This window comes from Sceloporus undulatus, chromosome 8 (assembly GCF_019175285.1).
Source record: "Sceloporus undulatus isolate JIND9_A2432 ecotype Alabama chromosome 8, SceUnd_v1.1, whole genome shotgun sequence".
Classification (NCBI taxonomy): domain Eukaryota; kingdom Metazoa; phylum Chordata; class Lepidosauria; order Squamata; family Phrynosomatidae; genus Sceloporus; species Sceloporus undulatus.
The window spans coordinates 34,252,900-34,275,450 of NC_056529.1; the positions used below are offsets into that span (position 1 = coordinate 34,252,900).

Here is a 22,551-nt window from a genome sequence, read left to right on the forward strand (position 1 = left end):
TTGGTTTTTATGCTAGACAGGGATAAGAACACTGACACTTCGTTGTAACTTTCATCACAGCAGCTTTTCAGATGGTACACATGGAAGCCTACGTTTATATTTCTCTCAGTTAATAATTTCTGGACCTCTGAAACCACTGTAATCCAGTGCCTCATCTTTTGTGATAAGATTAACTCAAGACATTTGTAAATAAATAAATAAATAATAAAATATTAAGATATATGAATATTGTTAACTTTATTTACACCCGAGGATTCAAGGCTTATGAGTGCAATGCTTTTTCTGAACAATTCCTGAAATACATTATCCATCTTGTAACTGGCTATAAAATGTATAAACCTACAGTTTAGAGCTGTACATTTCAAGCACAGTGAAAAATTAAAATTAAAAATAAACCAAATAAATGATAGAGATTAAAAGATGGCTTTGCATTGGTTTACTTGGTCCTAGCAAAATGAGGTTCGCCCATCTCCCAGCTTTTTTCCAGCAATGCAAGAAAGGTGGTCCCACTTCCCAGGGTCCCAGGTGGAACTCCTTAGAAAGCCTCGACTTCATCGGCCACATCCTCTTCCACCTCTTTCTCCTCCATGCTGTTGTGGCGAACTCTCTCTGGGGCAGGGTTTCGGCTTAGTGGGATGCCCATTCCTCTGTGAACTGCTTCCACAATTTGTTGGTTTACATAATAACTGAGGTTCACGCAGGGAATCTTTTTCCGCATCTCTTCCAGGTACTGATATGCCTAGTGGGAAAAAGGGTGGTCCTCACCAAGGGCTGTTTCAGTTTAACAGAATGGTAAAGCAATTCCAGGTATATATATAGCACTAAAAAGTTACATTAAGTGCATATCATAATGTAGAGAGATCATGTAGCACCTTTGAAACTTACTGAAATAAAGAAGATGGCAGCGTATTTTTATTTGTTAGACTCAAAGGCGCTACAAGATCTCTCTAAATATTGATTCTACAGACTAACACGGCTATATCTTTGAATTCTGCATATCATAATGTGTGGCCTGCTTACTCTAGAATCTAGGATGTCCACTGAAATACTACAAGCAGCTGAATAGTTGTAGGTGATTGTAGTTTATATGTCACTACAACACACCTACACATTTCCGTCTGCAGAAACATATGTTTTGATCTTAGCATTCTTACAGTAACATTTAGAAACTTATAAAGAGTGGGAAGAAAATCCTCAGTACTTGGGCTTTAACAATACTAGTTTATAGTTTGAGTGTTGACTCTATGACTCTAGAGACAAGGATTTGAATCCCTGCATAGCCATGGAAACCAAGTTACATTCTCTCAGCATCTGGCAGAGGCACTAGCAAAAAACCCTTCTGAATAAACCTTGCTAAGAAAACCCTGTGATAGGCCTTAGGGTTGCCTTAAGTCAGAAATGACTTGATGGCACACAACATCAAAAATGCAAATATAAGCTCCAAGAAATGTTTTTTGTGGTGTGATGGGTATGAGAGAGAATCGAAATGAACAATGACAATATTTAAGAACGTCCGCTATCACCCTATTATCATAACATTGAAAATTCCGTGAAGACTTGTCAAGAAAAGTGTCTTCATAGTCTAGAATGGGAGTGTGCCACTGTCCAAGGTCCAGGAGCCACACATGGGCCTTCACTGGACTGCCTCCAGTACTCTTGGATTTCTTTTTAAAGACCTAAATGCCCTCCTGTATCCTCTATGGGTAATTTTGACTTCCTTGTTCGTCTCTAGGATGATTTAGGCTCTTTTTGCCACACTCCATATGGCAAAACTAAGTACAACAACATTTTAAAAATGCAATAGGAAATTTGGAAATGGAGAGAAACCTTGAAGGCCAAAGAGGTGGACTAGGTGTTCTTCAGTTGTTTCCTGGTCTGCAGTTGTTTCTTTTGTCCTGGAAATACTAGTGAACACTTTAGCAAAAAGTAACGTATGTGCCTTTGAATCACCTGTCAACTTATGGTGATTTCATGAATTTATCGTTGCCTACAGCACCTGACTACTCCCTCATGTCTCCCTTTCAAATTCTTATCTGGCATGACTATGCTTAACTTCCAAGATCAGATGACGTCTGTTGCTGTCTGGGTATTTAGGAACACTGTAAAGACTTTAAAAAAATCCAAATAATCCATTTACAGGGGGCATAAAATAATAGCTAATATTAGATGAATGGTCTGGATTCTTCCCCAAAGGGCATTACATCTGACAATAATGTTTCCCATTAACTACTTGTGAGTTGTGTCTTCTCATTTGTCACATGGGTGATTCCTAGACTGTATTCAGTGCTAGGACTTCTATTCCTTCCTGTTGAGTTAACATCAGCACAAAAGCACTGGAAGCCAAGAGTTTGGGTATTCAACCATTTAGCAGATTTACCACAGATACCATCCTGTGATCCTTAGTGAACAAAGCCTAAAAAGATTGGCTTACAGCTTACAGGTGGATGACACAGGACTATTAGCAATGTCAATAGGGGAAACTATCGTTAGTAATGCTAACAGTTGTATTTCATCTCTCTGCAGACCAGATCTGCTGTTATATGCTAGCTCTTAAAGCAGCCCTTTTTGGCTTGAACTCTGCGTGACTGGGGAGCACCTGGCTGTTCCAGAACAGCAGTTCCTTTTTGTCCACAGCTTGCAATTCTGTCTTCCCTACTTTACACAGGGCCCTTTTAGCACTTCCTGCTCTGAGCCAAATGAATCATCATTCCAGGTGGCTCAGCGTAATTGTTTCCTCTAGTTTCTTCCCCTTAAACAGGTGGAGGCAAGAGGTGTCAGGATAGTGCACAGAAATACCCTGATGGCAATGTTTACATATTATCTTTGGAACTCGTGCTTCTAATTCTTGCCATCCAACTTAACTTATTAGACATTACCTCACCAGTTGTTTGTAGTTTCATTTGTGCTTCTGAGGTGTGACATGTGCATTCAGAAGAAGCTGGATGCAAATGGGAGATCTGCAGATTTGAATGACTCCCTAGCTTCTTGTGTAGAAAACAAATAGAATCATAGAATTGAAGAGTTGGAAGAGACCACAAGGGCCATACTTTCTCCCTGACATGCTAGCTTTCTGTGTGTAGGGATTTCTTCCTACAGGGAAGCACTGAATTATGCAACCTCCTTACACACACCCTCACCAATATTGGTGGTGATACATTCTTGGAAGACAGAATTACCTTCACAGCTAATGTTCAGTGTTAGCAAGCAATGACGGTCTGTATGTTGCAGTGAGCTCTTGACACACCCCAAACACTCACCATCTGGAATTCTTGTACTTGCAGGTAATGCTTCACTAGAAAGCCTAAGATATCCCCCTGGCGGATGGCGATTTCAAGCTCTGGCTCAGCTAGGAGTAGCTCACACTGCTTGGCTGCCTCTTTGGGGTCTTCTGAGTAAAGTCTACAAAGGGGAAAGAGCAAATTCTAATAGCTGTAGGACAAAAGCTTCTTCTGTGATCCCACTGGACTATTGATTGGAACAAAAGGTTTAATCCCATAACATGACCAAGCCAAGCATTTTCCTATCAGGTGGCTCAGGGACAGTGACAAAGCTGAAGATGTAAGATGCTTTCTCCATAATACAGCAGTACCCAACTGTGAATTGAACACTGGCTTCTCATATCTGCAGCAGGCAGTGCTTCTGGGGAATAATTTTGGGGAGAAGTCACATACTCATCTGAGAGAGTTTCGGAGAACGGCACTAAAGTCCAGCATCAACAGAACTATTAGAGAGGTCTAGAACTACCCCAGTTTTGGAGTAAGACACTTTGAATTCTGAAACCAAGAAAACCAAAGCAGACTTGGAGTTTAGCATCATATTTGGATCCAGATTCAGATAGGCACGTGTGTCAACAGAAGACGAATGGGAGCAGTACCTACTCTACTCCCATCCTTTCCTCTCATGATTTCCAGAAGGGTAGCCTTCTGAAATCGGCTGTAGCAAAACGTTTTGCCTTATGGACTTAATAGAATGGGACCTTGTTATCTGCTGGGGTTTGGTACCCCCTCCCCCCCCGTGGATAGCAAAATGTGGATGCTCAAGTCCCATTAAATATAATGGCAGAGCAAAATAGTGTCCCTTATATAAAATGGCAAATTCAAGGTTTGCTATTTGGAATTTATAAATTTTTTTTAATGTTTTCAAACCATGGATGCTTGAATATGTGGATAAATAATCCATGGATAAGGAGGGCCGACTATATTTATTATGGCACAAACCTTTGTATTTAATGAAGTAGATAGACCCACAGAAGCTTACATCATAGTAAAAGGTTAAGGGCACTACAAGACTGTCTGTTGTTGCTAGATATTTGTACACGAATGAACAAAACTGCACTACGTTTTATTCTATATCACACAGGAAATCTGAATGGCTCTGATGCCCTCATCTCCAAAGTGGAATAGGTATGATTATTAGAGAGATCTGGGTTGTGGTACAGTAACAGTGGTGTCGCTTGGGAGTAAGCTGCCAAGTATTCACAAGTGCTTTCAACATGAAGCTGCCCGAATCACAGGAAGGTTTCAGACAAGGAAAAAAAGATTCCTCTGACGCCCACCTCCATCTACTGAAGTATTTCCCACTCCCTCTCACCTCTGCGCCTGAATGAACCTTTTCACCAGTGCCATCTTGCTGTGTAAGAGCACAAGCTTGCTCTCTTGCTCAACAGCACTTCTTGTCTTTGCCTTTGACATGCATTTGTAAGCCTCTGTCAGAGCTCCCAGAGCCTTCTCATAGTTTTGATACTCATCCACCTCCACCTAAGGGCAAAGGAAATATTATTGATTTGATTTCTCCCAGAAAGGGACCCAAGGCAGCTCCAAAATAAAAGTTCTAGCAAACATATTACAATAAAACAAAAACATGTTGGGTTTCTGCAATCTCATACTCAGATAGAACTGTTTACCCAAAAAGCACCCACGCACCTGAGCACAAGCATCGTAAAAAGCAGCTAGGAGGTCCAGAGCCCTTCCTTTGGTATAAAAACTGATGATGTTCTTCATAATCTCTGGGTCTTTACGCCAGTCCAGGGACTGGAGATAGTTGGCAGCCATGATGTAAATCTCCCTCTGCTTCGAGACGCCAGCAAAAAACACAATCTTTTCTGTGTCTCCAGATTTCAGCAGTGCTCTCATTGCCTGTAAACAAAGGAAGTGTTCTGGTCACTACAGATCAAGGCAAGGGGCAGAAAATCAGGCAGAGATGGGGACGAAAGAAAAACCTGCAGAATCGTGCAAGTGTCATCAATTCATTTTCCAGCAAAAAAATGTCTCCAGTCCCCAAACCTTTGAGCTGATACCAATCAGTATGGAGGATGCTTAGGACTTTATTTTTGACAACTGATCATGCTGAAGAGGAAAAGCAGTGACATATACCTGACATCCCAGTCCTTTAAGATGATAAGCTACAGCATTCTGCACTACCTGCATCTTCCAAGCCATCTTCAATGGCAGCTGTGCTTAGATTGCACCATAATAAATGTATGACAGCATGGATAATAGGGGAGAGTCTGCAGTTTGCCTCTAAGAACCAATTGGTGGGGATCAGCAACTGGTTCAACTTACATGCTCTGCTTGTGGGTTTTCCAGAAGCATATGGCTGACCACTGTAAGAAACAAATTGTTCAATCTGTTTTGTCTGATCCAACAGAGCTCTTTATTTTCTCCTTATGCTTTGTTAACTAATAGAAGTTGCCTTTAACAACCAACGGAGTTTCACAAACTCTTTACTAGCAACAGCTCACTGCATCCCTGAAGGCTGGCAGTCAAGCCAATGGCTCATGCATGCCTTTCACCCCTCTCAGGAGCCAGAAGGCGGCAGGAGGTGGAATCATCCTTGCCCAGGGACACTTACTTTCACCTTGTTTCCCGCTTGAGTGTATTTTTTGGTGGCCATGTGGTAATTGCCCTGCCGCATACAGCAGTCAGCTATCTGCTCCAAGAGCTGCCGCCGGGAATCCTCTGAAAGCTCCTTGGAATCCTTTGAAATGGTCATTTTTTCAGCCACATCCTCAGTGATAGTCAGGTTCTGTTCCAGGCAAAGTTGCAGGGCATCCTGGTACTGTGGCAGAGAAAGCAAGAGAGAAAGAAAGGGAGAGGGCGCAAGCACCCTCTTGTGAGATAAATGGTCTTTATGGAGTAAGGAGAAGGAGGAAGAAGCAGAAAAAACACCATCTGCTATGAATGAGCTCCTTTTGCCTTTGAAGTTAATCTTATCTGTAGTGTGTCCAAAATAATTATTTAGGAATCAACTGGGAGATGCCTGTAAAGAGGAGCCAATGTCAAGCCGATATGAGCTTCCTCTTGTTCCATAATGACACAAAAAGTACAAGGAAGTCACAGCAAAGGATTTCGGAGTCGAGGAGGAAAAGTGAGAGCAAGAAAAAGCTACTTTCATATGTAAAATCTACTTTACATAGTTCTCCTAACAACAGCTCACTTTAATTTGTTAACATCTTTGGGACCTGTAATCTCTTCAATTAAAGAGAAATGTGAGAGTATGTCTGATTCTTTCAGCCCAATGCATTTGGAAGAATTATTCTGTTCTGTTACTTATCAGGAGAATTTGCAGAATAGATAGAAAACTGGCTGCGCTCAGAAAGTGTACAAAACTAAATCCCTGCCTTGATACTTTAAGCATTCTGTTGCTGGAATGGCATGAATCTGTAGCAGACCTGAACATTGTTCACTAAAAGCAGAATCCACTTTAGGGATTGTGAGGAGAATAATTGGATGATGCAAGTTACCTTTTTGGCAGCCAGCAAGAGTTCAACAGCCTTCTCATACTGGCCATGCTCAGTGAAGAAATCAGAACAACGAGCCAGAAGAGCGGGGTCAGACTTCTCATCTAAATCCTCTGCAATGAGCTGCAGGGCTCCAAACTGCTCTGTCATAAATGCCAGCTCCAGAGCCTTGGACAAGTGGCCCGCCTGTAGCAGAAGAAAAAAATGCTTTAGCTGTCACAGCATGGCAGACCTGAGAGAATGGCACTTTAGAGGATATGGAAGTCCGTTCTAGCCAACAGAAGGAACCATCCAGCCATGGGTGGATGCTAACTCCTATCACCACCCAGGTGAGGCAAGGGATCGTGTGTGTTTAAGTAAAGCTTTTTCTCTTGGATTCTTGGCTCCTCCTTCAGTTCTATCCCTCAGCTGAGAAAAACAGATAAATGAGAAGTGGTTCTGGATGGCTCCTTCTCCTTGCCTAGAACAGACCTTCAGGGTAAGTCTTCCTGTGCTGCATTCTCACCTGACAGTGAAGGAGCCATCCAAGCATGGGAATGAACTAAATTCCTATGGAGAAAGTCACAATGGAGGCAGTAGGAATGTTTGCTCAAGAAGGAGCAGCTATGAGGTTGACTTCATTGCCCTCTGAATGGAGAGTTAAAGCAATCTCTGGAGCCTGAGCCATGTCAATATCAGAGGTACAGCTAAGAACTGCTTTGGATGGGTTAAAGCCTGCTATTAAATCAACTGCAGTGTTGGTGCATGCAGCTCCAGAAAACATGGCTGCGGTGATTGGGGTCGATGGCATGCTTTTAACCGTTAAAAGTGGTTAAAAGCTCATGCATGTCCAGGATTATATGGATGTGCTTTGGGGCTGTGGAGCTCCAAGAAACAAAGCTGCTTTGGAAGGTTTTAGGTATAATTTTTCCCATCCCAAAAATTGGACAGAAAAAGAAAGGAAGCATGCAGGGGTGGGTTAGGAGGGCCTACGTAACAAGGTACCATTTTGTGAAGTCGAAGGCTTTCATGGCCGGCATCCATAGTTTATTGTGGGTTTTTCGGGCTATGTGGCCATGTTCTAGAAGAGTTTATTCCTGACCTTTCACCAGCATTTGTGGCTGGCATCTTCCCTGAAAAACCCACAAAAAACTAACATTTTGTTTTTTTTAAAAAATACAAGGCGAGATATAATTCAGTTCAGGGGAAAACAAAGAAGAAGAAAGCCATGAGAAAGTGGAGGAGTGGAGGAGTGACTGCAGCCTGCCAACTAGTCACAAGAAAGAACAATGCCTTTTCTATGGGGCAAATAAATGATGGAGTTTCATTTATGAATAGAGGAATCTCTTTTTTATATATAGTTTAATGCATGCCTGACAATGCTCTTCCTTTATATTTATATTGTTTCTATTTCAGTTTCTCAAACGGACTTACTTTGTGGTAAAGCATTACTGCTCTGTCCATTTGCTCCCCTCTTCCTTCATAATAGCGTGCTGCTTCGATCATATCTTCTGGAGAACTGAGAAGAGCCAGATTCATCAGTTGGTCATCCAGATTATTCTCCTGTTCAAAATATCAAGAAGCACCTTTAAGTAAATATTAACTGTGGCAATTTTCCAGAGCTTCTTTATCCGAGTTTAAGTTGACAATCGCCAGCATTTTCTTGGTGGTATATGGTATTATGGTATGATATGGTATTACGCTGATGCATAAACATTTTTGAATGCTACCATTCAGTACCTCCTTCTGCAACACCCGCACATAGCCAAGACACAACTGTTTCCCCAGCCATTGAGAACTGTGGGGACATGGGGGCACCTGAGCATATTCTGGCTACTCTTTAAGCATGAAGAAGAAGCCTCTTAAGGCGAAGAAGGAGACTCTGTCCACAGTGTAAAGTTTCTCCTTTGTCCTTGCGTGCTCAAGAGCAGCCAGAATGCACAGGGGTCACGGCTGGGTAGATGGAAGCAGCAGCTCATTGCTGTTTTTTGGCACCAGAAGTGAGAAGTGGGAGAAAGCTTTCACTTCTTCCACCTAATGTTCTGCTAGTATGTTACACTTCCAATTTTTGCAGGATTGCCTCCCAGCTAAAGGAGAACTGCCATGCCTGGAAGTTTCCAGAAGTGGCAATTCTCTTTTAAAGCAAGCGATGACCTTCCAGGTACTGCACCCACCACTTCCACAAGCTCCTAGAAAATTAATCTGTGTGTATGTGCATCAATGTGTTCTTCCCGCAACATCTGGAAGTGAATGTCTGGCCACTTCAAATTTTGGGGGGAAATGTTCTGTTTTGGAGGTGGTACAGGCAGTGGGTTGGCAGAGGAGTTGAACTAGTTCCAGACAAATGTGCCCAAGCTTTAAGTTATTAAAGCATACAGCTCAGAGATGTGATGATGGGTAAGCCATTGATACCTTGCACAGCCGAATAGCATTGTTAAAAGCTTGGGCTCTGGTATAGAAGTGTACAGCCTGTTTGATGTCATCATGGCTCTCATACTGGCGGGCAACATGATACGAAGCTGCCCAGTTACCTGTTGCATTTGCAATATCAGCTGCCTGAAATGAAATAAGAGAGAAAAACAAACTCTTACACTTTCCCTGGATTAAACCATAAAATGACTACTGTGCTGTAAGGAATCCTGGAGGAAGCAAGTTTACCTTCTGGATGTTACCCAAGAAACAGTGAATACGGACCATGGAAAAGTAATCCTGAGCCAGTTCATAGTATTTCAAAGCTGCTTCCATGTCTGCCTGACCTTCCAGGTACTGCGCCCACCACTTCCACAAGCCTCTGGAAAAGTAAAGATTGTAAAATCAATTCAATAAAAATCATAGATTCATAGAGTTGGAAGAGACCACAAGGGCCATCCAGTCCAACCCCCTGCCATGCAGGAAATCCAAATCAAAGCATCCCCGACAGATGGCCATCCAGCCTCTGCTTAAAGACCTCCAAGGAGGGAGACTCCACTGCACTCCGAGGAAGGAGTGTGTTCCTCTGTTGAACAGCCCTTACTGTCAGGAAGTTCCTCCTGATGTTGAGGTGGAATCTCTTTTTCTGGAGCTTGCATCCGTTGCTCCGGGTTCTAGTCTCTGGAGCAGCAGAAAACAAGCTTGCTTCCTCCTCAATATGACATCCCTTCAAATATTTGAACAGGGCTATCATATCACCTCTTAACCTTCTCTTCTCTAGGCTAAACATCCCCAGCTCCCTAAGTCATTCCTCATAGGACATGGTTTCCAGACCTTTCACCATTTTAGTTGCCCTCCTTTGGACACACTCCAGTTTCTCAATGTCCTTTTTTAATTGTGGTGCCCAGAACTGGACACAGTATTCCAGGTGGGGCCTGACCAAGGCAGAATAGAGTGGCACTATTACTTCCCATGATCTAGACACTATACTTCTATTGATGCAGCCTAAAATCGCATTGGCCTTGTTAGCTGCCGCATCGCACTGTTGACTCATGTTCAACTTGTGGTCTACTTGGACTCCTAGATCCCTTTCACATGTAGTTTCATTCAGCCAGGTGTCCCCCATCCTATATCTGTGCATTTCATTTTCCGCCCTAAGTGTAGTACCTTACATTTCTCCCTGTTGAAGTTCATTTTGTTAGCTTTGGCCCAGTTTTCTAGTCTGTTCAGGTCATTTTGGATCTTGATCCTGTCCTCAGGGTTATTAGCTACTCCTTCTAATTTGGTGTCATCTGAAAATTTGATAAGTATACCCCCAATTTTGTCCTCCAAGTCATTGATAAAGATGTTGAATAGCACTGGGCCCAGGACAGAGCCCTGTGGGACCCCACTGGTCACTTCTCTCCAGGATGAAAAGGTGCCATTGTTGAGCACCCTTTGGGTTTGGCCGGTCAACCAATTACAGATCCATTTAACAGTTGCCTTGTCTAGCCCACATTTTACAAACTTGTTTGCAGGAATATCATGGGGAACTTTGTCAAAGGCCTTACTGAAATCAAGATATACGATATCCACAGCATTCCCTTCATCTAACAAGCTGGTAATTTTATCAAAAAAAGAGATCAGGTTTGTTTGGCATGACTTCTTTCTCTGAAACCCATGTTGACTTTTTATGATTATGGCATTGCTTTCTAGATGTTCACAGACTCTCTTTTTAATGATCTACTCTAGAATCTTTCCTAGTACTGATGTCAGACTAACTGGACGATCATTGTTGGGATCCTCTTTTTTCCTCTTTTTGAAGATGGGGACAATGTTTGCCCTTCTCCAGCCTTCTGGGACTTCTCCTGTTCTCCAAGAGTTCTCAAAGATTATTGCCAATGGCTCCCATATTACATTTGCCAGCTCTTTTAATACCCTTGGATGTAGTTCATCTGGTCCTGGAGACTTATATTTCTTTAGGTTAAACAGGTACTATCTCCGTCCAAGCTGCCTGAAAAAATATTGCTAAAAAAACTAAAGTATTGCTGTGAATTTTTGGAATAGTCATTAACAAGAAAAATATATCAACAGAGCTGAAAACTGTATCAGCAATTGCTATTACTTAAGAATCAGAACCACAGAAGAGAAACTTAACATCTCTGTTCCATCATTTACAAAGAGTTTGAAGAATCCTGGGCTGCCCCATTAGTCACTTATCTCCAGGTTGAAGAGGAACCACTGGTGAGCCCACTTTGGACCATAAATCAGTTACAAATCTACCCAACAATAGCATAGAGGGCCATCCAGTCCAACCCTTGTGAAAGGTCTTACTGAAATAAAGATGTACTGCATCTGCATCATGCCCCTTAGGGACAAAGCTTGTAGCTGTATCAAAAAAGGGGGTAGGGTTAGTCTGGCATGACTTATTTTTGAGAAATCCATGCTGGTTCTTGTGTACAGCTGGGCAATAGCTGTTTGGGCCCATTTACTCCTTTTAAAGATGGGGAGATTTGCTGTCTTCCAATGTGCTGTGACCTCTATTCTTCTTCAAGATGTTTTAAAGATTACTGACAAAAGCTCTGGGGTTATGTTTCCTTGCATACAGTTCAACACTTCAATTTATTTTGTGTAGCTGAGTATTCCTGTACCTCTTTATCCTTACAATATCAACTGTCTATTTGCATCAGGTAGAACACTCTTTGCCTTTTGGGAGAAGACTGAAGTAGTGTTACAGAGTTCCATCTTATCTTTGTCCTGCATTAGCATTTTGCCATCTTCTCTACACAGTGGGGCTATCATTTCCATGTTCTTCCTCTTGCTCCAAATATAGTAACATAGTATGTCATCTGTAAAAATCTTCCATCCAATGTGAACTCCCTTTGCTTTTAGCATTTCTGATATAACCTGGGTCTATATCTATATCTACTGTATATCTCTATTTCTATCTCTATCTAATCTATATTATTTATCTCATCTTCAGGGATCGCGCTGACATTACACTGAAACAAGTGGAAGCAATTGTTTAAAATTAGCATCGTCTGTCCCAATTCTAGCTGGTGCATTCCCAGCAGATGGACCTGGACCACCATCGTCAGTGGGCAACCTAAAGTTGGAAAAGAGTTCATTCTGGCATGGGAGAGGGAGAGCAAACACTCACTTATCTTTCATCTTGTTGACGTAAGATTCCAAAGCCTGTAAATCTTCAGAAAGCATCCGTGGTACCTCAAATTTGTGTGTGTCGGATTTTTCATAGCTGCAAGAGAAGAAAGGGATGTTAGAAAGACAGGCCAAGGAAAATATCGTGTTTTAGTTACCCTTTCAACACCTCGAGGGAAGATATATATTTCACATTTGTATAGCAGCCTTGCTACCTAGCATGAAGTAGGGATTTGGGTGTTAGAGTAGGACTCTGTAATACACTTTTCAATATATTTTTTCTAAAGGACAAATAAGACATTTTTGTTTTTTTGTTTTTCAGTTCCAAAAATAAGACAGAATCAAGTTGTGATGGGACTATATATTATCTATGATCTTGAACTTGTGATATATGGGACAGAGAGGGAGTTCAGGAGGATTCAACTGGGCAAAGTGGAAACACCACACACCATCCATCATCCAGAGAATTTCCTTACTGGATCAATGGCAAGACCACTATATAAGTGTATTAATTTGAAAAACTGCTATGGTGGCCCTGCTCTCCCCAAAACAACATGCTGAATAGCCTGGACTGCTGCAACAGCACTACTTCACAGACATCCATGCAATTGGGTTTGGACTCAAAGTTAACATTTACTAGGTGAGTGCGAGAGTTCGATCAGCAGTGGCTTCCAAATGCTTGGCATAATTGTAATAGGTGGTGCGCAGGTGGACACGGTCATGCGCCTCGGCTACTTCTATGGCTTTCTCCCACTGGTCTGAGGCCTGGTAGAACTTGTTCAAGAGGTCATAGCGCTTGCACTGCTTGTACAGTTGCTCAGCATCTTCCTGGAACAGAAAGCAGAAAGATGAGTACAGAGCGTGTCTAATTATATCGCTTTTTAAAATACTGATTGTTTTTTGTGGCTTTTTCGGGCTATGTGATGCTCCTGATGTTTTGCCAGGATCTGTGGCTGGCATCTTCAGAAAATAAACTCTTCTAGAACATGGCCACATAGCCAAAAAAAACCCCCACAAAAAACTATGGATGCTGGCCATGAAAGCCTTTGACTTCACATTGATTGTTTTCCCACACAAAATAAACAAACCTTTACACTGTACGCAGTGGACACAGAAGACAGGAACTCAAAGGACAAATAGGCAACAATAAGAATTCAGCATAGTCAGCATAATCATCAAATTGAAAAATGCTGTCTTCAAATACCATTCTCAGTTGTGTCAGAAGGAGGAAAAGGAAGCAGCTTTGCTGAAAAAACAGCTCTATCATAATTTAATTTCCAAATCTTTGTGAATCACCCTGGAAGATAACAGCCTGGGAAAGTTCTTTTTTTGGACTCCCCCTGCCAGCATGGTCAATAAGTTGTAGTCCAATACAGGAACATTTCCCAGCTCTGAATGTATAATAGATCAATGTGTCTCAAACATAGGTTCTCCAAATGTTTTGGATTCAGAAGCCGTAGACAGCATGGCCAATAGTCAGGGAGGCCCCAAGTTTGAGAACCATTGCATTAGATAGTGAAAGGAAGTACAAGAACATCCCCACACACAAAGGTGATGGAAAGAAAGTACAGTAGTCACAAACTTTCTAAATAAGGGCCCGTACAGACAGGCCAAAATAAAGATGCTTTCGAGGTATGCTGTTTAAATGATGCATGAGTCCTAAGAATCCAGAAGAACTGGAATGTGGCTTTCGTGCTGCTTCTGGACTCTTAGGACACATGTATCATTTAAACAGCATACCTCCAAAGTGACCCAAAGCAGCTTTATTTGGGCCTGTCTGTACAGGGTCTAGGACAGCTGTAATGAGGTTGAGGGACTTTGTGGCATATCACTGACTAGTGATTTTATACACATTTCTTATACTTGTAGACAAATGCAAGATATTTTTTTAAAGACAGCTAGTCAGGTTGTGGGCAAATCTCTTTCTCCTTAGGGTTGCCATAGCGCCGGACCTCCAAACTGGGAAAAATGTAGGACAAAATTTTCAAATGTAGGACACACAACAATGTGTTCTACGTTTGAAAATTTTGTCCTACATTTCCCCTCACGGCAGGGAGCGGAGGCCAAGCGGCGAGGGAAAGCCTCCACTTAAGGAGGCTTTCCCTCCCCGCCTGGGCCCCGGGCCTCGCCGCGATCGGAGGCCAGGATCGGGGCCTCGCCTTGTTCCTGGCCCCCGCAGGGACCAGGAAGGAGGCGAGGAGAGTGCTGGCGATGGCCGGGGCCTCGCCTCGCCTCGTTCCTGGCCTCCGCAGAGACCAGGAAGGAGGCGAGCAGGCCGCCAGCCATCGCCGGGGCCTCGCCTTGTTCCTGGCCCCCGCAGGGACCAAGAAGGAGGCGGGGAGAGCACCGGCGATGGCCGGGGCCTCGCCTCGTTCCTGGCCCCCACGGAGACCAGGAAGGAGATGAGAAGGTCTATGACTGAATAAAATTTTAAGTAAGTAGCGATGAGGAGGCTGCAGGGAGGCGGGGAGGTTGGCGCGGCTGCACCCAAGAGGCGCTGCCTCCCTGCAGCCTCCTCCGCCCCAGGCCTCGCTGCCCTCCTTTTCCTCCGCGCAGCCATGCGCGGTGGAGGAGGAGGAGGGCAGTGAGGCCCCAGGGTTGCCTAGCAACTCCGCTGCAACCGGGCTTTTCCTGGTTTTTGGCTGCACCCGTTCCGTGACCGGGCAGGTGCCGCCAAAACCGGGAAAGACCCGGTTGCAGCCGGGTTATGGCAACCCTATCCTAATTCCATTTCTTAGGAGTATTGTCCAGATTCCTAAATCAGAACGGCGCTAATCACTATCCAAAAAGGCTGTGATGTATAAGGAAAGAAACCCCTGTGATTCAGTTGGAGTATAAAAGCAGTATAAAAAACCTTTTATCTCCGCATTGTGTTAAAAAATGCTTTACATCAGATAATTCTGTACTGTCTTTTTAAGTAACAAAACTGCAAATCCTGAACATGGGGTAAACCATATAACTGTAGTTGTATAGCTCTGAAAGGGTTAATAACATGCATTTTAATTTTTACACCTGCAAAAATTAATGTGATGAGTATGACACCAAAGCAATTTAACGATACAACCTGTAATACACCACTAGAAAAGAATAAGATAGTTATTTTGTCTTTCAATTCAAGATCCAGTACTATGCATATGAACAGTTTGAAGAAAAGAAATCTGAAGAATCATTGGAGCTGACGCAGCCCAGAATAGAAGCATTATGACTGAGACAGGATGTTTAAATAAAAATAAGGAAAGTACTAAAGCAACCTGACCTCCAGGTCACTTCGTAAGGGAGGGAGCATCCGGAGACAGGGCTTTTGCTCTAGGAAACTGCTCCACTCCAACAAGCTGAAAAAAGCTGCTTCTATCTTTGAAGTGATTTCCCAGAAGAAGTGAATGGAGCTTGGAAAAAGCCGTCGCCCTAGAGCAGGCCTTGAACTTTTAACACAGCATGAAAGCTATGTGGATTTAGATACTTGTTGGCCCACAAGTATTTAAATTATCAGACTTAAGGGTCCAAACAGGCCAAGATAAAGCTGCTTCGAGTCACTTTGGAGACATGCTGTTTAAATGATGCATGCATTCTAAGAGGTCGAAAGCCATACCAAAGCCATGCTAAAGCCGCGCTCCAGTCATAATGTGTGTGTCATTTAAATAGCATACCTCCAAAGTGACCCGAAGCAGCTTTATTTTGGCCTGTCTGTTTGGCCCCTAAGATAAAGCAAGAGATATTTTAAAAAAGTAAACACATCAAAATACTCCAGGAGTTTAAAAGAGAGCCTAACTTTCTTGGGTAGGGGGTTCCTGTCGAGGTGCTGCTACAAAGAAAGCTGTGATAGGTGTACCTCCGACCTAACTTTATGATCTCAGATTTCTGGCAGGATCATATGGGAGGAGGCAGTCTTCCAGCAAACCTTGGCTTCAAGTTATTTAGGGTTTGAACTGAACTTGGTAGCAAATTGGAAGCCATAGAATCATAGAGTTGGAAGAGACCGCCATGACCCTCCAGTCCAACCTTCTGCCATGCAGGAAGACACAATCAAAGCATTCCCAACAGATGGTCATCCAGCCTTTTTTAAAAACCTCCAAAGAAGGAGACTCCACCGCAGTCTAAGGCAGTATATTCCACTTTTGAACAGCTCTTTCTGGCTTTTTTGTTTTCTGAATGTATATTACTTTGATTGTAAATTACATACAGTGGTCCCTCCAAATTTGCTGGGGTTAGGGATGAAGGACCCCCATGAATATGGAAAAATTGCAAATAACAAAACACCATTCTGTTTACCTAAGAGAACACCTTTCTAGGAATCTCCAGGTCCTCCAGTGCAACTATGTGGTCAACATCTGCCAGAAGTTGATCATAGAATCATGCAGGAGGACTTACAAGTTCCTAGAGTAGTGTTTTCCCTAGGAACTTCTAGGTTCTCCAGCACAACTCTATGGTCAACTTCTGGCAAGGGTTGCGCTGGAGGACAGAACATACTGTATTATTCAAAACCACAAATATTCAAATCCACAAAAGTCAAAGCTGCAAATGTGGAGGGCCAATTGTAGTTTGTGTTAGAAATAAAATTTAAAAAATAAAATAAAAAGAATGACTACAGATGATTTACATTACTTTAAAGTAGACAACAAAGACATTGAAATAGTCAAAGATTTTCCATGCCATCGCTGAGTCACTGATCAGACTGGAGAAGGCAGTCAAGAAATCAGAAAAAGACTAGGAATGAAGGAGCTAGACAAGATCCTGATGCGTTAAGGACATATAGTTGAATACTAATGTTAAGATTGTCTATGCCATCACATTTTCAATTTTTGTGTAAAGTTGTGAAAGTCAGACACCCAAGAAAAGTGAATCAACTCATTTGAAATGTGGTGCTGGGGGTGAGGATACCACGGACTGCTAAAAAGACAAATAAATGGGTCCTATCCTCCTATAAGCCAAGATATCCATACTGAGACTATCGTATCATGAGAAGACATGACAGACTAGGAAATACAATAATACTTGGTAAGGTAGAAGGCAGTACAAAAATAGGAAGACCACAAAACAGAGGGCCAACTATATACAAAGATGCTACCTTCCCTTTTCACCTGTTTGTTGCACGCTTTCGAAGCTTCATGGGCTTCTTCATCAGACAAGATGTTACAAATCAAACTGGATATCCAAAAGATATCCTCCCTATCATAATATCTTTATTAAGGACTGAAACAACATGCAGGTATCTGACTAACACTTCCAATTGTTTTTTTCATCTTGCCTGATGAAGAAGCCCATGGAGCTTTGAAAGCTTACAAGTATATTGTGCATTTCAGTTGGCCAATAAAGGTATCATTGATGGATTTATCTTTGGATTTGTTAAATGGCTAACACAACTACCCCTGAATGTTCACTTAACAGAAAGTGAGAGAGAGCTGGCCTGAAGAAACACACTCTACCTACCAGCATGCCCAGCTGGATTGCCAACATGGCAACCCTGGCTTCTTCCTCTGGTTCTTGCTCAGCCTCTCGCAATGCTTTGGCTCCTCGGGCATGGCTCATGTTCCCCAGACAAACTCTGGCAACGTCCAGCCTTCGTGTCTTTACACACATACGGGCCATATTCTCCCAGACTGCTTCGCTGCAGAAACAAAAACAGTACGGCTACAAGATGAAGAGACTTGGAAGTGCCACTATTTTAGACTATAAAACATCATCCTTGCTAAAACATTCAGGGAGTTATAGCCCCAAAATGTAATTTTTTAAGTTCTGGATTTGCCTTTGACTTACTAGGAAAGAATACAAAACCAAAATGAAAACAGACAAACCGCCTGCTGTGTAACAATAACATTCTTGGCTGCATGAAACATTTGATAATATTTGGTGGTGGCCAAATAATTGATGGTCAATACAAAATATTTTATTGGCAATGCCACCTGTCATGCCATGGTCTTTGCTACTTTGCCCCGCACCAGCCATTTGAAACAATGGTCATCTTGGAATGTAACCATAAACACACATAGCAAAGCAAATGAGATAAACAATGCATGTTTCTATAGAGGTAGGTTGCAGAAGATTTACTGTGCAGCAAATTCACTGAAAAGGGGAACCAAGAGGAAAAAGCAACAGACAGGAACATAGAACAACAGTGGACCTCAGTATCTTTAAAATCTTTGGATGATCAAGTTCCACTATATACAGTGATGTAGTAAAATGGTGTCCTTTATATAAAATGCAAAATCATGGATGCAAAATCCATGGATACAGAGGACCGATTGTACTAGGATTGAAACCAGACTTAAGCCTGTTTAAAAGAGATCCATTGAAATCAATAAGAAAAATGAGTCATGGGGCCTGAACAGACAGGCCAAAATAAAGCTGGTTTGGGTCACTTTGGAGGTATGCTATTTAAATGATGCATGCGTCCGAAGAGGCCCGAAGCCATGCCAAAGCCATGTTCCAGTCTTAAGGACTGGAGCGCAGCTTTGGTGCAGCTTCTGGCCTCTTCAGACGCATGCATCATTTAAATAGCATACCTCCAAAGTGACCCAAACCAGCTTTATTTTGGCCTGTCTGTTCGGCCCCATGGTTAACTGCAGTTCTGTTGATTCCAACATGTCTACTCTAAGCATGGCTCAATCAGAGGCTGCTTCTTTTCTGACTGAATATTAAGCTATGTTTTGGGTGTGGGTCATGTTAAAACCAGCCCCACAGAGAATTTCCTGAGTTTATCTTTGGAATGCTATCTCACATCTGTACTTTGTCAGTAAGAACTAGCAGGCCTTAAAGAACAGATGCAGCAGAAGAGGAGTGCTGGATCACAAGCTTTCTTCCCGCATTTAAAGGGGTATGCCCATACCTATACTTTTCTTGTGTTCCCTGTCTCAGCAATAACAACAACAACATTTATTACGTCCTTTCCACCAAGCGATGGTACATCAGAACATATCTAATAAAAAACCAAAATAGTTTTCCATCCCCTAATATGGGAATACCAATTGGCAACTTCACAAACTGTTGGAGTTGAAAAAAAAAACGAACACTTGATACATTAAAAATATAAAGACAATTCAAAGGCTTTCACAGCCGGCATCCATAGTTTTTGGTGGGTTTTTCAGACTATGTGGCCATGTTCTGGAAGAATTTATTCCTGACGTTTCACCTGCATCTTTGGCTGGCATTTTCAGATAATGCTGGCATGGAAGTGAGTGTGGGGTGTGTGTGTGTGTGTGTGTGTACACTGTGTAAATAGACACACATAGCCTCCCGCATATCCTCCCACCCTGAGGCCTTGCCATTCAACAACAGACCTACACACAGATTAATATGTAAATCACTTCCTCCCAGCCAAGAGTCACACTGTATACAAATACCCCATTCATTTCCATGCCACCACCCTCCGAAGATGCCAGCCACAGATTCAGGCGAAACATCAGGGATAAATTATTCCAGAACACAGCCACATAGTCGGAAAACCCACAAAAATATAATGATGATTGATTTCTTGTTCTTAGCCTTTTCTGTTGTTTCTATCGCCTTTGCAAATGACAGGATAAAATATCACACAAGCGTGTGAGGAAGCATTCAAGTCAGCTTTGACCTACAAGTCACACTAATATCAGCAGCCCTGCTCAAGCCATTGAGATTCAGGGCTGTGGCTTCGTTGACTGAGTCTATCCACTTGTATTGTAATCTTCTTGTTTTCCTTCACTGTCCAGCATTCACAACCATATACAGAAATGCAAACTACAATGACACGGACAATCCTAACTTTAGTATCCAGTGCCATGGGTTGAGTCTCCCTTATCTGGAATTCCAAAATCTGAAATACTCCCAAATCCAAAATTGTTCACACAGGTGGCTGAGATGGTGGCACCATTGCCTTCTGATGATTCAGAGTACACAGTCTTTGTTTCATTCACAAACTTGTTAAAATTAAAATAAAATTACCTTCAGGACGTTTAGAAGTTGTATATGAAACATAAATGAATTCCATGTTTAGATCTGGGTCTCATCTACATGATATCTCATTATGTATATGCAAATATTCCAAAATCCAAAAATAAATAAATAAACAATTAAAACAAACAAACAAACAAACAGAAATCCCAAACACTTCTGGTCCTGAGCATTTCAGATACAGGAAACTCAACCTGCATATCTTTATACTTTAAGATCTTATCTACCATATATATTTGTGTACAAATTGACCTCAAAAATAAGTCGAGGGAAGGCTTCCGGGTCAAAATACTGGATTTTGATATGACTCATGGATAAAAGTAAAACTTAGGGCGCTATAACAAAGGATGGAAAGGGGAGAACATCTCCTTCTCTGGACCTCTCCTGACCACCTGACATCACTTCCCAGGTGCTGAAGGTTTGAAAATTGGGTTGGGAAGGGAAAGAAGTGGAGTTAAATGGGATGTTTCTTTGATGGGAAGGCTTTAAAATTGGATTGGAAAACTCTTATACACACACACCTGCCTCCAAGCACCAGAGTTCATACAGTTTTGATGGATGTAATCTTGGCTCTTGCTTGTCCAGCGTTGATGGATACTTTTCAATTTGTGCAGCCTGAGGATGTGGCCAGAATCCTTGGAGAGGTGAGAGCCACTATGTACTTAGACACTTGCCCTTTCTGGCTTATTAAACAGGCCAGAGAAGGATTGGTGGAGTGGGTAAGGGCAGTGATGAATGCCTCTTTACAGCAAAGCAGGGTCCCAACACACCTGACGGAGGCTGTGGTAAGACCTCTTTTTAAAAACCTTCCCTGGATCCTACTGTACTAGATAATTACAGGCCAGTCTCCAATCTTCCATTTTTGGCACAGTGCTGGAGCTTGTGGTGGCTTCCCAATTCCAAGCGTTCCTAGCTGAGACGGATTATCTAGATCCATGTCAGTCAGGTTTTAGACCTGGTTATGGGACAGAAACACCTTTGGTCGTCTTGGTGGATGACTTACCCAAAGAACTGGACAAGGGGAGTGTGTCCCTGTTGGTTTTGCTGGATCTCTCAGCGGCCTTCAATATCATCGACCATGGTATCCTTTTGAATCACCTCTCTGGGATGGGGCTTGGAGGTACTGTTCTACAGTGGTGCCGTTCATTCCTGGGGGGGCCATTTTAGTGGCCACTTGCCTGTGGGGTCCTCCAGGGCTCAGTCCTGTCCCCTATGCTTTTTAACATCTACATGAAACTGCTGGGAGAGATCATCCTGGAGTTTTGAAGTAATGTGTCACCTATATGCTGATGATACCCTGCTGTATGCTTATGATCTTTCCACCGAATTCAAAGGAAGCTGTTTCTGTCCTAAACCAGTGTCTGGCCGCTGTAATGCACTGGATGAGGGCAAACAAACTGAAGCTTCATCCAGATAAGATAGAGGTCCTCCTGGTCAGTCAAAAAACAGATCCAGGAATAGGGATTCAGCCTGTGTTAGATGGGGGTTACACTCCCTCTGAAAACTCAGGATCGTAGTTGGGGGGTACTTCTGGATTCAGAGCTGAGCCTGGAAGCTTGGCAGTGACCAGGAGTGCTTTTGCACAGCTAAAACTTGTGTGCCAATTGTGCCTATTCCTGGAGAAGCCAGATCTGGCCACGGTGGTACATGCCTTGGTTACATTCCATCCAGATTATTGTAATGCGCTTTACGTGGGGCTGCCTTTGAAAAGTGCTCAGGAACCAGCTAGTTGAAGGAGATGCAGCCAAGCTGTTAAGTGGAGCTGGCTATAGGGAGCATGCACCTCCCTTGTTGCAACAGCTCCATTCACTGCTAGTCCATTTCTGGGCACAATTCAAAGTGCTGGTTTTGACATATAAAGCCCTATATGGCTTGAGTCCAGGCTATTTGAAGGCCCATATCTCCCTGTATGAGCCCCCCAGAGTATTGAGATCATCCAGAGAGGCCCTTCTCTCTGTCCTACTGCCCTCTCAGAGGCGTTTGGGGGGAACTAGAGAAAGGGCCTTCTCAGTGGCTGCTCCCAAGCTCTGGAACTCCCTCCCTAGAGAGGCCAGGATCTTAGCTTTCTTTTTGATAGCAGATAAAAATGTTTTTATGCTGCCAAGTCTTTGCATATTGATATGGGTGATGTTTTGCTTTTGTTTTAAAGAAAAATTTTAATAATGTAATGTTTTAATTGTTTCAATTGTTTAATTGTTGTTTAAACTTTGTATTTTTAATGTTTTATACTGTTTTAACTTAGACTGTTTTAAATTTGTTAGCTGCCTTGAGTCCCTAGACTGGGAGGAAGGCAGGATATTATTATTATTATTAATAATAATAATAATAATAATAATAATAATAATAATAATAATAATAATAAT

The 22,551-nt window shown here is 42.5% G+C and overlaps 1 protein-coding gene and 1 long non-coding RNA gene across 5 annotated transcripts in view; one reads left to right on the forward strand and one right to left on the reverse strand.

Annotated features, from left to right (window-relative positions):
- Positions 1 to 21: 21 nt before the first annotated feature.
- IFT140 (intraflagellar transport 140) overlaps positions 22 to 22,551 on the reverse strand; it is an 88,572-nt gene continuing 66,042 nt past the window's right edge. For both annotated transcript variants that reach the window (XM_042438795.1, XM_042438796.1), the window contains 12 exons: positions 17,693 to 17,870; positions 12,903 to 13,093; positions 12,267 to 12,362; positions 9,377 to 9,509; positions 9,131 to 9,274; positions 8,153 to 8,281; positions 6,743 to 6,925; positions 5,851 to 6,057; positions 4,923 to 5,135; positions 4,591 to 4,757; positions 3,258 to 3,399; positions 22 to 739 (listed from right to left, as the gene is read on the reverse strand). In XM_042438795.1, coding sequence (XP_042294729.1) covers positions 536 to 739; positions 3,258 to 3,399; positions 4,591 to 4,757; positions 4,923 to 5,135; positions 5,851 to 6,057; positions 6,743 to 6,925; positions 8,153 to 8,281; positions 9,131 to 9,274; positions 9,377 to 9,509; positions 12,267 to 12,362; positions 12,903 to 13,093; positions 17,693 to 17,870 — 1,987 coding nt within the window. In that variant the 3' untranslated portion in view covers positions 22 to 535. The remainder of the gene's footprint in view (positions 740 to 3,257; positions 3,400 to 4,590; positions 4,758 to 4,922; positions 5,136 to 5,850; positions 6,058 to 6,742; positions 6,926 to 8,152; positions 8,282 to 9,130; positions 9,275 to 9,376; positions 9,510 to 12,266; positions 12,363 to 12,902; positions 13,094 to 17,692; positions 17,871 to 22,551) is intronic.
- On the forward strand, positions 6,919 to 15,870 carry LOC121914971. Of its 3 annotated transcripts, XR_006100616.1 has the most exons (5): positions 6,919 to 7,068; positions 8,135 to 8,310; positions 12,090 to 12,286; positions 12,588 to 12,905; positions 15,384 to 15,870. It is a non-coding gene; the product is annotated as an uncharacterized LOC121914971 (long non-coding RNA). The 3 variants fall into 3 exon arrangements; XR_006100615.1 differs by lacking the exon at positions 15,384 to 15,870 and having other exon boundaries at positions 12,588 to 12,906; XR_006100617.1 differs by lacking the exons at positions 12,090 to 12,286; positions 15,384 to 15,870 and having other exon boundaries at positions 12,588 to 12,906.